Here is a 12,634-nt window from a genome sequence, read left to right as displayed (position 1 = left end):
CTCCCATCTAAAGACCTTTGGGAGCCTCAGGGACCTGTGCCATGAGAACAATATTCTCAGCTGTGGAATTAGGCAAGAGAATGTTGTATTGGGGATGGCAGGAGACCTCCTGTATTATTACTGCCTCTCACAACTTCCCATTTCTCTAAATAACAGCATTATCTGCTCTTCACTGTCCAGCAGCAACACCAAGACACAAAATGGCCTTGAGCAACTCCGGCCTTGATGACCACAAGGTCTGCTAGAGACTGATACATGAGCAATAAAGTTACATAAAAACTCTCCTGAAATTGCAGTCTCCAAAATTCATGCTAAGCTGTGCTGGGAACATGCAAGCGAGCGTTTATTGCATAGGGTTATGTGGGTAAGTGGCTTTTATGGAGTGAGGAGAGCTGCTGAGCCTCCTTGGACAGTGGTAGGGAACCCTGAACCTAGCTCTGGGAAGCAAAATGAGTTGTACTGTGGAGCTTGGTCTGCAGAGAGTTAATGAGGATGAGGAGCTGAAGGATGGGGATGGAGGATGCTCTGTGATGGAGAAGTTCTGTTATACAAATGGGCTGCTTTTTGCTCATCCCTGACTCTGTGGGATGCAGTGTGATGTTCTGATGAACAACAGGCTCTCTGTGGGGAGTGCTAGCACCTCATAAATATAAAATGGTTGTTTGTTCATTCAGTCCCTCGTCCGTTTATGCCAACAGCCTCTCAGGTTGAAAAATACCTCCCTTCCTGATAGCAAAGCCTGCAAGTGGTGAGGAGGCAGGAGGACAGAAGGAGGATTCACCAGACTGTCTCCAGGCTGCTAAAGGCCTTCTGAGCTGAAAGCTCTTCCCGGGCTGGGCTGAGGTGGTTGCTGCAGGAAAGCCCAGGGCCACTAAGACACCACTCTGCCACTGGGACAATTGGGAGGCTCTTCTTGGAGAGCAGGGTGATGGTAAACCCACCTCTGGGGAGTCCCTCTGCTCCTGTCTGGGGAGGTTCTCAGCCTCGTTCTCTGGTTGCAGGGGTGAAGAATGCGGACGAGGCGGAGCTGAGGCAAGTGGCCTCGGAGCCGCTGGAGCTCACCGTGTACAACGTGCTGGACTTCCCCCTGCTCAGCTCCCTGGTCAGCAAACTCACACGGGTCCTGTGCACCAGGATCAAGGAGAGGAGCCACAAGGAAACCACAGGTGATGTGGGACCTCCTTGGTGAGAGCTTCCTGCTGCTCACCATCCCCCTTCCTCTTGGTGGATAAAATCCCCTCAAGACAATAATAACCACTATATGGAAAAGGAGCTTCCTTTCCCTCTTCCTTTATCATATGGTGTGATAAATGTGTTGTAACCATCTTCTTTTCCGAGTTTCTTCCAACGAGGCAGAAAAAGCAGGAGAACTAATAGGAAAATATACTAGGGAAAGTCTATGGAGTAAATGCGGAGGTAGGGTGAGGAAATAATAAAGCACCTAAACACATTAGTTTTTTCTCCACAAAACTTTTAATACTGGATCTCCAACAAGTTAAAATCAAGCAGCCATTTCTTTCCTTTGCTGGGAACAGCTTGCATGATGAGGAGCATGAAGAACCACTCCAGATGTTAACTTAGATTCTCAAGAGAAATATCGTGTACATATTTCCACCTCTTTCTGCTCTAAGATTGACCTAAGCAGAATGGGAAAGTCTAAATTTCAAGCATACTTTCATTTAATGCTCTGGAGATTCATATTAATAAATTCATTTATTCTTACTGATTTGTATTTGGCATAATTAGACATTTTACAAAGGTGAAGGTTAGGCTGAAGAAAAATGGGCTTGTCCAAAAAGAAACCAAAGTAATTTTTGCTTGTTAATTTTGGCAAATTTTTGAGATTAAGGAACGCAGACTTGTGTTGAAGAATTATTTGCAGCACCCAGCAAAATACACAGCCTGTTCTCTATGGAGTAGTTATGTTCTCTGTACAGCCAGTTTTAAAATATTTATTTCAGAGCAGTCTGGAACAGTTTCTATACTCTATAGGGAAGGAGACTGCAACTTGGTTTGAAAAATGTCACTCGTGTTTATGAGCTGGAAAGTACATTTGGCATGAGAAGTGTGAATATAAGAAAATAACTGTGGTTTTAATTCCTAGGCAGCGCTGTGAAAGATAACCCTGCCAACACGGGTCCCCAGATCAGCCCAACTGACCTGAAAATATCTGCTGTGACCTCCAAGAGCATGCACTTGGCCTGGAGCCCTCCTCTGAGACCACCAAAGAAATACCGGGTTGTGTATTATCCATCCAAGGGTGGGACACCCAAAGAGGTGAGAGACCTTTCCCTGGACTCCTGAGACTACCACAGCTTCCAGATGGTGGCTGGCAGTTTAAGGAGGCTTGGGTGGACAAAAAGAGGATGGCAATGGGGTATCAGTTAAGCCAGAGACGAAATTAAATGCACCATGAGTGTAAATGTGAAGAGGTAATAGGGTGATAAGATAGAAGACGCTGATTTTTCTCTTAGACAGTGTTATCCCCTCCCTAAATCATGTGTTTTGACTTTGAGAGGACACTCAGGTGCAGAGAGCCAAGGATATCTGGGATGGATATGATTTAAAGAAGCAAATCCAAATCGTGGAAAAATTTCCATTGATTTCAGTGAGAGCATGGCTAGAATCCTGTGCTCGGTGTTTGCAGACATCCCAGGTTTAGAGGACAGGAATCCTTTTTGCCTCTCACCTCTCTGCTTTGGGGAGATGCTAGCTATCACAAAGTGCAGAGGGCAATGGGGCTTCATGTTTCTGGGCACAGATCTGCCACGGAGAAGCCACACTGGCCAGGGATGGCCAGTTCAGCCGTTCCATTGCTGAAGAGCAGTAGCACCTCCCTCCTCTGACAGCCCTCCCTTTGTGCTTGCAGGTGGTTTTAGAGGGAGCAGAGTCCTCTCTGCAGCTGTCCAACCTGACCTCACACACGGAGTACCTGGTGTCGGTGATCCCTGTGTACGACACCGCGGTGGGGGACGGCCTGAGAGGCGTCACCTCCACACGTAGGTCGTGAGTAGAGAGAATTGTGCTGAGGGGTGCTGAGGAAAGGCAAGCAGAGCTCGATCTCTGACCACCTCAAACTGGAGAATGCCATTGTACATTTCCTCACCCCTCAAGCTCGGGCTATCTACAGCTCTCTTTATCTGCAGAGGTGCTCAGAACTCAACCAGGCAAGACCCTGAGCAACCTGTGCTTTGAGCAGCAGGTTGGGCCAGAGACCTCCAGGGATCCTTTCCACCTGTGTCATTCTGCAAAGCAGAATGTGGCAGTAACACACCCTGCTAGAAATATATTGCAACTCCTCGCTGGTTTTTTATCCGTGGGCGCCGAGTGAATTAAACTCTCTGTAAAGTAGAGACTGTGTTAGATGTGGGGTGGGTGCCTGCCAGCTTGCAGTAGCTGTTGTAAAGCCAGGTGTCCCCTGGGTTTTGAGTTGTTGCAGACCTCATACACTGAAGGTACCTTTGTGCCTTATTTTTCTCTTTAGTGCCTTTGTCTTCCCCTCGTTCCCTGCGTGTCTCTGAGCTGAGCCACAACAGTCTGAGGCTGAGCTGGAAAGCAGCCCAGGGAGCCACGCACTACCTGGTGCTCTGCTCTGCAGCCCCTGATGGAGCAGAGGACTATACAACGGAGGTAGAGTTTGTGACAATAATGATAATACTGTTTTTTCTCTGTCTGGGCTGAGTTTAGTGCTAGCTCTAAGATTTGGCAATTGGTATCATGTGGTCAAAGAAAAAAAATCTATCAGAATTATTGCCAGAAACAGCTTTCATAAAAGATTCTTTTTTATGGTTTGTCTCAAAGTGATTTATAACTGTGAGGGTTTCACGTGGGAAATCAAGGCATGGGAGAGATCTGACTGCCTCCTGGGGCCCTGGAAACCCAGGCACTGAACTCACATCCTTGCAGCCCCAAGTGTAATTGTTGTATCCTTGAGGCTGTACATAAACATCTTGACTGTGTGTATCTTTAAAAGTTAACTGAAAATGTGTTAGGGCGGATTTTGCTGACATCTGAAAACAGACCTATGACACTGCAGATGAAAGAAACAATGCTTGACGAATGGAAAATCCTTAAAAACATCTAAGAACGCTTCGTTGTGCATTTTAACACATTATCTAGAGTACCTGTAGGCTGAGGATATGAATTTTAAAAAAACAAAGTGAGTGGGGAGGAACATTTACTGCCTCTTTGACTAAGATTGCCCCTCTGAATGCACAGCAATAGAGGCAATTGCAGGATGGTTTTCAAAACAGATTAATACTCTGCTTTCAGTGCATACTCATGGGGTTTTAATAAGATTCAGAACATCTGAAGCAAGACCGACGCTCAAATTTGTATTTCAGAATATTAAAACATTTCCACAGTTACCTGACCTACTCCCTGTTAGAGTGTAATGCTCCAGGCCGATGGGATGTCTGCAAAACCAGCATTAAAATGTTCCCAGCTTTTTATAAACTGTGCTCCAGTGTGTGCAGACTCCTAAGTGTCCCCGTGGTGCCTTTCTGCAGCGAGCAGGCTGCGGAGCAGAGCGGTGCCCGTGCCGTGTTAGCAGCAGATGGCAGCAGCCCGGCTGCTCTGGGGCTGCTGGCAGCGCTCCTGCCAGAGCTTCCCGCGTGTCTGAGAAAAGCAGGATCACAGCTCTTGAATATCCCCCGATCCAACCCAGAGCAGCAGCGTTTTGGTGTGAGAGAATCAGGGCTCTGCAGAGCAGGGTAGGAGGAGGTGCTGTGTATCCCCAAAGGGCAAGAGAGACAGAGATCACCTGCCCAGGTGGGGAAGGGACTGGAGAAGAGGAGAATGAGGGGAGACATCATCGGGGTCTGCAGCTTCCTTATGAGGGAAAGTGGAGGGGCAGCTCCCCTCTGTGCTCTGTGTGAGCAGCGACAGGACCCGAGGGAGCAGCTGGAGCTGTGTCAGGGCAGGTTTAGGTTGGAGGATAGGAAAGGGTTCTACCCAGAGGATGGCTGGGCAAGGGAACAGGCTGTGAATGGTCATAGCAGCAGCCTGACAGAACTCAAAGAAATTTTGGACAACACTCTCAGGGACACGGTGGGATTCACAGGGTTTTCCTGTTCAGGAACAGGACTTGGATTCTGATGATCATTGTGAGTCCATTCCAACTCAGGATATTCTGTGATACTACGATTCTAAGACCATTCTAGATTGGAGAGGACCCCTAAGTGTAACCAAAGGGTCCTTGGCCCATGCCTCTGTAAGGTCCTGCTCTCTTAAGTGCATTGGGAGGTACCCTAGAGCTGAAGGGTACCCTAAACCCCCTCTCTGTTGGCAGGTGAAGGTGATCCAGCCCGAGGTGCTGCTGGAGGGGCTGTCCCCCAGCACTGGGTACTCTGTGGCAGTGTATGCCATGTATGGGGAAGATGCCAGTGATCCAGCCAGCATCCAGGAAACCACCTGTAAGTGCTACTGCTCCTTACTGAGTTGCTATTAAACACTTAAGGCAGCAGGGACATGTGAAATGAGGTGCTTCCCATATTGTGCATCTGGCCTCTTTCCTGCTGGATCTGAAGCAAGTATTGGTCCTCAAGGGGATGTCTAATTGCATGGTGAGCTGTGAAAAAGGAGTGATGCTCCCCTGGTAAAAAAGGACTCCTGAACTAGGTGTTCCTTGAAGTCCTTGTTGTCTGGGGTGGGAGAAGGCAATCATCTGGCTCATCCTCACCTAAATCTGCGGCAGCCCTTCATAAGCTCCCAGATGTGTGTGTGGTAGTGAATAAAGAGAATATTTGCCTGCATAGTTGAATGAGCCTCTTGGTTCAAGGTGGGATCATCTGAGGGCAGCAGGAGGCAGCGGGTGGCATTGCCATTGTGCAGCCTGTGAAGGCTCAGAGTGCTGTCACTAACTGTTGTTGCAGTGGCCTTGAGTCCTCCCAGGTACCTGAGCTTCTCCGAGCTCAGCCACGCTTCCGTGCGGGTCAGCTGGGAGGCCGCGGCCCCGGCCGTGCGGGCTCACCATGTCACCTATGTCTCTAGCAGAGGGGGCAACGCTGGAGAGGTGAGTCCTCAGGGGCTGGGGGAAGGAAAAGGAGCTTGGGAAGTTGGATAATGCCCTGTTGTCCTTCAGCTGCATGATTCAGGGAGAGCTTGTGTGCTGGCAGTGTGTTAACTCTGAAATGGGCACTTCTGCTGCAATTATCACCAAATGCTGACCTCTCTGCAGCTGTGCTCTCTAGAGCCGTAGGATGGTTTGGGTTGGAAGGGACATACATAACCATCCAGTCCAACTCGCCTGCAGTGAGCAGGGACATCCTCAACTAGATCAGGTTGCTCAGATCCCCATCCAATGTGGCCTTGAATGTTTTCAGGGATGGGGCATCCACCACATCTCTGGGTAACCTGTGTTTGTGTTTTACCACATTTGTTGTCAAAAAGTTTTCCTTATATCTCATCTGAATCTACCTCTTTTAGTTTAAAGTCAGGACCCCTTGTCCTATAGTAACAGGCCTTGCAAAAAAATTCTGTTCCCATCTTTCTTATAAGCTCCCTTTAAATATTGAAAGGCTGCAATAAGGTGTCTCTTTTTCTTCAGGCTGAACAAGCCCAAGTGTCTCAGCCTGCCTCATAGAATACTCACACAACTCCCCCACTGCAGGTGGAAGTTCCTGGCACTGCAACATCCACTGTCCTGAGACCTCTGTCCTCCCTCACCCAATACTTCATCAGTGTCAGATCTACATACGATGAAGGGGACTCCTTTCCAATTACTGGCAATGTCACCACCTGTAAGTAGGGAACGGAAATACTTCTGGTCTCAGTAAGAGGTGACAAAGTTGGTTTGTGAGTATCTGAACTGGGATGTTTTGAAGACTGGCCCCAGCAGCTCGTGGCCAAAACCCTTGCACAGAGTGCAGATGGCTGCTGTTCTTTGTGTGTGGAGTATGTCCAACTGTGTTATGCTCAAAATGAGGGGGAAGGGATAAAGAAAAGAAGCAAATTAAGAAAAGCATAATGTATCCCTAGCATCTGCATCCTTGAGAGCCCTCCTAGCCTTCTTCCCTTTACAAAACTGGTGTGATATGTGTCCTCTCTGTAAATGAGATAATCTTTCTTAATTACAGCTTTAAAAATAATTTACCCCTGTCTGTCCTGATGACTGTTGTCATACTGGTCTGAAGAAGCAACAGACAGGCTGGTCTCAGGCATCTGCTTGGTTGATGTTGTGCTCCCCAGCCATCTGCTCCCCACCTTGGCTCTGACATGGTGCTGTCTGTGCCTGCACTTCAGCTCCTTTCCTTGTGCATCCCTCAGTGAAGGTCCCTGCTCCGCGTGCTCTGAAGGTCACCGAGCTCTCCGGGAGCAGCCTCCGCCTGCAGTGGGAAGCTGTCGCTGCCTCGGATGTGGTTGTCTATCAGATCAAGTGGAGCACAGCCAGTGGAGAGAAGCCTCAGGAGGTACGAGCCCACACAGAGCTCTGGGGAGGCTGGGCTGGCTCTGAACTCACCTGCAGGAGTGGCAGAGAGCTGTGTAAAACTATTCAGGCAAATGCATTCCAGCAATTGAACAGTTCAGCAGGATCCCTCCTGGATCTGGCTGTAAGTGGAGCAGTCACCTTGAGTGCTGGAAGCAGGAGGGACAGCAGGGCAGAGTCCTACAGGCTCTGGGAAGATTGCAGAAGTGTTCTGGAAAACCTCAAGGATGAAATTTAATAGGGACAAGCAGAAAGTGTTAAGCTTAGGCAGGAATAATTAACCACAGGTATACAGGATGTAGAACAAACAGCTAAGAAGCAATTCAGTAGAAAAAGATCTGGGGTTGCAGAGGATCAGCAGCCGTCGATGTCAAGATGCTGTGGAAAAGAAAAAGACAATACTCAAGTACTTATAGCTGGAAATATTGCTTCTAAGAAGGCAAAGCATTCTTCTCAGTGCTAGGAAGCACTGATACTTTTGGGATGCTGCTCTTTGGGAAGCATGAGGTCCAAGTGAGGAGCACACAGAGGAGAATGACCAGAGACAGAGCTGGTGCAGGTGTGGCAGGGATGGACCAGGTGACTTCTTCCATGTGAAGCCCCTATTTTCAGTATGAGGTCAAACAGCAGTTTAAATGGAGGCTTAATACCTGAGTCTCTCCTGCAATAAGAGAGACCAAACATGCTCCATTTGGGCTGGAACAGAGGGCTACTGGGGCTTCTGTCCCTAGGTCTCCTAAAAGCTGGAAACTCAGCAAAGGGATTCAGTGCTCCAGGCAGGCACTGCCTTGTGCCAGAGCTCTGTGTGGTGGTGCTGAAGGAGCTGCTAATTGTAACTGGGCTGCAATGCACAAGCATCTGCTCTGCATTATTCAGGGCTGGAATTTTGCCTTTGCTTACATGTGTGCAACCCCAAACATTAAACTTTGGCCCCAAAGCCCGGTGCTAACTCATTTGTGCCCACAGACAGTCTATGAGCCTGGCACTTGGGTGGCATGAACCAGCCTGGGGCTGCTCGGGAGTGGGACTGACTCATTTCCTCCCCTGCTGCAGCTCTCCCTCGCTGGAAATGTGGCAACAGCCGTCCTGCCAGGCCTGCAGAAGAACACTGACTACAAAATATCCATCTGGGCCTACTACAAAGATGGTGCTCGAAGTGACACCGTTTCTGTTCACCACAGGACCAGTAAGTGACCAGTGCTGGGATCCACAGCCCAGGGATGACAAACAGGGCATGGGATGCCTCACAACTCAGCACGCACCAGCAGCTCAGACTGGTCACCTCCAGCTCTGAAAACCCAAACCTGAATGTGTGAAAAAGTCTAGAGACATTTAGGCTTCTGTCTGAAAAAGTTCTCAATCTGCCCTGAGAACAGGAGGCTGGACAATCACGTCAGGCTGGTGCATTTTAGAGGTAACTGATAATCCTTGCACATGTTCCATGTAGAATACATTTCATCCCTCCTGTGCTTCTGTGCAGTGCATGGATGGAAATGAATTCTGAGGGTGTCCAGCTGAATGTGTCACTGTGCTGCCTTAGGAACAGTTCCTGTTAATAAAATACTGCCTGTAAGGAGGGTGAAGATTTCCTGAGCTGTGTCGTTGCTGGGCTGTGCCTCACCGGGGGCATTACAAATATGGGAGGGAATCCTGCAGGCACACTCTGCCTTGGAAGTATTATCTGAATCTGGCTTTGTACAGGCAGGATATGAGATTTAAAAGTGGCACTCCCAGAGGTCCTGGTAATTAATATTGCCTGTAAAATCGCTTTGTTGGAAGTGAATGGATCACAATCCATTCAACACCAGCAGTCCTCCCTCTCCTCTCAGATCTCATCCTCCTCTGCAGAATAAACTCATTTAGGCTGATGTTGAGCTGATGAAACCTGAAGTAAATGGTAATCTTGGAATAAGAAGCTCAGGTTTTATTAATAATAAATAATAATAACATTTTTATAGGAAACTATCTCAGACAAGTACCTTGGAGCTGCATACTGACAAAAGAAAAATAAAAGCAAGCATCCTATTGACACATGATGACAAGAGGACCATTAGAGCTGTTTGGAGGGTGTAGGAAAATTAATTACTGTGTTTTAAGCTATGAATTATGAAATGTCAGAGGAGCTCTCTCAGTCCAACAAAAGGACACATGACAGTGCCCTTCTAGGCACGTTTGCACAAGCCAGTCCTTGCTGCTGCTGGCACCCCAGTGGGATAAGGAAAGCAATTTGATTTCTACTTGTCAGCTGCTGTCCTTGTGCAGGAGCCCTGGGAATTGTCAGGCTTTGCCTTCTGCATGAAGGAAGAAAAATTCTGCAGGAAGTCAGGTGTGCAGCTGGGCAGCCAACACAGGGTTCAGTGCCTGGGTGCTGCTGATCCCTTTGCAGGAGCAGTCAGGACACTGCCGTGCTTCTCCCAGGCATTATTTGCATGTAAAATCAATGGTTTTGATGCTACTTATTTTCTCATGTTTAAAGTAAGAAGTGCCAACAGAGGAGAAGTGGCACCGAAGAGGTGGCTGGTGATTTCCAGTGCTGCTCTGGGGCAGGTCAGGGGAAAACTGGGGATGCCAGAAAATTGCTGGAGGCTTGTGCAAGGGATGTACAGGAAGATGTGGCACAAGGCAGGACTCTGGGGAATCCTGGGACATGGTTATATTTCAAATCTTCAGTGTTTCAAGGAAAAGCTGCCACCTTGTGCTGTGTGTGGTCAGGATGGCCGGTGGTGTTAATCTACCATCAGAGCTGGTGGATAGTAACTCTTTCAGACACAGCATGGAAATCTCACGTGTTACCTGAAAACCCAGACCGCCTGGTCTGATCTTTGAGCCCTCTGCCCCTTAATTTTCATTATAAAATGAAATTCTGAGGGCTGAAACGTCGATGAAAGCTCTCTGGTTCTCCTCCGGGTGGCACACTTTGGGTTGCAGCCTGGTGAACAGCACTGATCAGGCTGTGCTGAGCAATACCAAAAGTGTGTGCTAGGGGAGGTTGTGGAAGGGAGGAAGTGTTTTCTTTTGCTTTCATCTTTGCTTTTCTCTTTTTCTCTCTTGGCATCATCTCTTTACATAAGGATAGGTCAAGTCACAAAGTTTTTCTTAAAAATGTCTTGGTAGAATTTCCAAGAAATGCTGATGTTTAAGGGCAGTGACTGAAGCAAAACTCAGCAGGAACTGGTAACACAAGATTCTCTCCCTGTCCTTCATCCTTCCTGGAATACTTTCTTCTTTGAAGGTCAAGGGAAAACATTGCTGGGTCAGAGCAATGCTCTTTGCCTCTGGTTTTGTGAAATGGAACTGAGTTCTTCCCCTGGGGTGAGGTGAAAACACCAAGTTCATTTTATTCAGGGCTAGTAATTCCTCTTGTCCCACCTGCAACACCCATTTTGAGACCAAATGTTTTTCAATCATGGGACCCTGCAGACACCAATCCCTCACAAAATACATGCCGCCAGAAACATCATCCTTTTGTAAAAACCAACAACACTCATCACTGTGATGTGTCATTTGGAAGGACTGGGATGAGGTCTCTCATCTTTCTGGTAGGAAAAAAAAGTTGTTTCAAAGTTATGGTTTGAGATTTGTCATTTTATGAACTCAAAATCAGTGAATAGCTTTAGCTGGAGAAGAAAATTCGGAGACAGTGATATGGTGCAGGCCCCTTCTTGTCTTGGAGGAATTGGAGTTTAATTCTTTGTTTTGACTAGAGGAAAGAAAAAAGTTTGGGATTATTTTTCAGTAACCCAGTTAGCAAACTTTTCCCTGCAGACTTTCCAAGAGGCAGAGCAGGAACAAAAGCATACTGATGTATTTCCCACAGACAACAAAACTGTTAAAATGTGCTGCTTACCCGTGGTTCTGATGTTTCTTTTTTCTTTTTGTTATATTTAGACTGAATTCTCATTTGAGTTGAGCTCTCCTTTCAGCCTGTTTTATAAATTGTCAAGTGTAGCAGAGTCCTTATCCTTGACCAAAGACTTACACAGTGATCATTTGTCATACTAATAAACAACCTTATTGGTACTTCAAAGCCACACCAACCCTCCAAGCAAGCACAGGGCAGCAGATGATGCTTTCCTGAGAGGAATCTGCTGGGACATGGAGGTGCTGCTGAATGGTGGCCCTTGGAAAATGCTGGAAAGGATGGCTTTGGTCCTGCTGAGAATCAGACAAGGACCCTCCTTTGTACTGAGGGAGAGTTCTTTCATTTAGGCTGAGGAAAAAGAAATTGAGCAAAAAACCCCAGTCCCTTGTTAGTCCTGGAGAAAAAAGAGAAAGCAGTTTGGATGGGAACTGCTACTGAGGCTGGGCTGAGCCACCCTGGCTGGCTTTGCACTGAAGTGTTTTACAAAGTGCCTGTGTGCCAGCAGCTTCTCCAGCCTGGGGCTGGGAAATCTCTTTATCCAGCTCCTCAGTGAGCTCTTCCTAGCAGAGCGTGCATGGTAAATAAAGGGTTTGAAATGGGGGAATGAAGCTTCAACCCATGGCAGGAAAAAACATGGCTTATAGTGAATATATAATAATCATTGCAGGTGAGGATTTTGATGGAGTGGAGCCCAGGGTTTTATTCTTATTTGAGAACTTAGGTGCCTGTGATGCTGGTTAGACCTGAGAGCAAGCAGGGATTGCTCCTGTGGAGGACCAGAGGTTGAAGAGGTAAACAAAGACACAGATGGTGGCAGAGATGCTTCTATCCTCCAGGGCAGCTTCAGAAGGTGGCCTGTCCCCTGTCTGTCAGATCCATGCCATCAAATTCTGCCAGGCCTGAGGGCTTTCCAGAATAAATCTGACTAAAGACTTCCCCAAACTTTCCCTTTAAAGTTCACTTAAGCAGAGTCTGCCCTTACCTCAGCTGAAGGAAATAGGCAGTGCAGGCAGCAAAGATGCAGCACTGACTAAAAAAGTGCTGCTGAAGTGACTTTATTCCTACTCTTGTTTTCTTCTCTGCTTTACCTCGTGGTCGTGCACAGCAACAGCCTCCAGCCTGATTCAGCTGCTGCAGTCTTGGTTCAGCCTCAGTAAAAGTAAGCTCATTTTATACACAAAAGGGAAGGAGAATCGATGAAGATGCAAATGATCTTCACTCAACCTGTGATTTAAGGTCACCCCAGGCTTTGCTGGGTGGGCAGAAGATCCTTACAGGGAAAACTGCAGAACAAAAACCTCATCACCTGGGTGTGTTTGTGTGACTGTCTTTAGGGCTCACCCATT

At 47.5% G+C, this 12,634-nt stretch overlaps 1 protein-coding gene across 1 annotated transcript in view; it reads left to right on the top strand.

Moving 5' to 3' along the window:
• COL20A1 (collagen type XX alpha 1 chain) overlaps positions 1-12,634 on the top strand; it is a 50,648-nt gene that overhangs the window by 14,110 nt on the left and 23,904 nt on the right. Inside the window, exons 10-19 of the mRNA XM_082292995.1 lie at positions 1,002-1,166; positions 2,105-2,277; positions 2,870-2,999; positions 3,485-3,630; positions 5,291-5,414; positions 5,874-6,013; positions 6,611-6,740; positions 7,267-7,409; positions 8,480-8,612; positions 8,967-8,995. Of these exons, the coding sequence (XP_082149121.1) occupies positions 1,002-1,166; positions 2,105-2,277; positions 2,870-2,999; positions 3,485-3,630; positions 5,291-5,414; positions 5,874-6,013; positions 6,611-6,740; positions 7,267-7,409; positions 8,480-8,612; positions 8,967-8,995 (1,313 nt within the window). The remainder of the gene's footprint in view (positions 1-1,001; positions 1,167-2,104; positions 2,278-2,869; positions 3,000-3,484; positions 3,631-5,290; positions 5,415-5,873; positions 6,014-6,610; positions 6,741-7,266; positions 7,410-8,479; positions 8,613-8,966; positions 8,996-12,634) is intronic.

This window comes from Coloeus monedula (genome assembly GCF_965178545.1).
Source record: "Coloeus monedula genome assembly, chromosome: 17".
NCBI lineage: Eukaryota > Metazoa > Chordata > Aves > Passeriformes > Corvidae > Coloeus > Coloeus monedula.
This window is presented reverse-complemented; position numbering and strand designations above follow the sequence as displayed.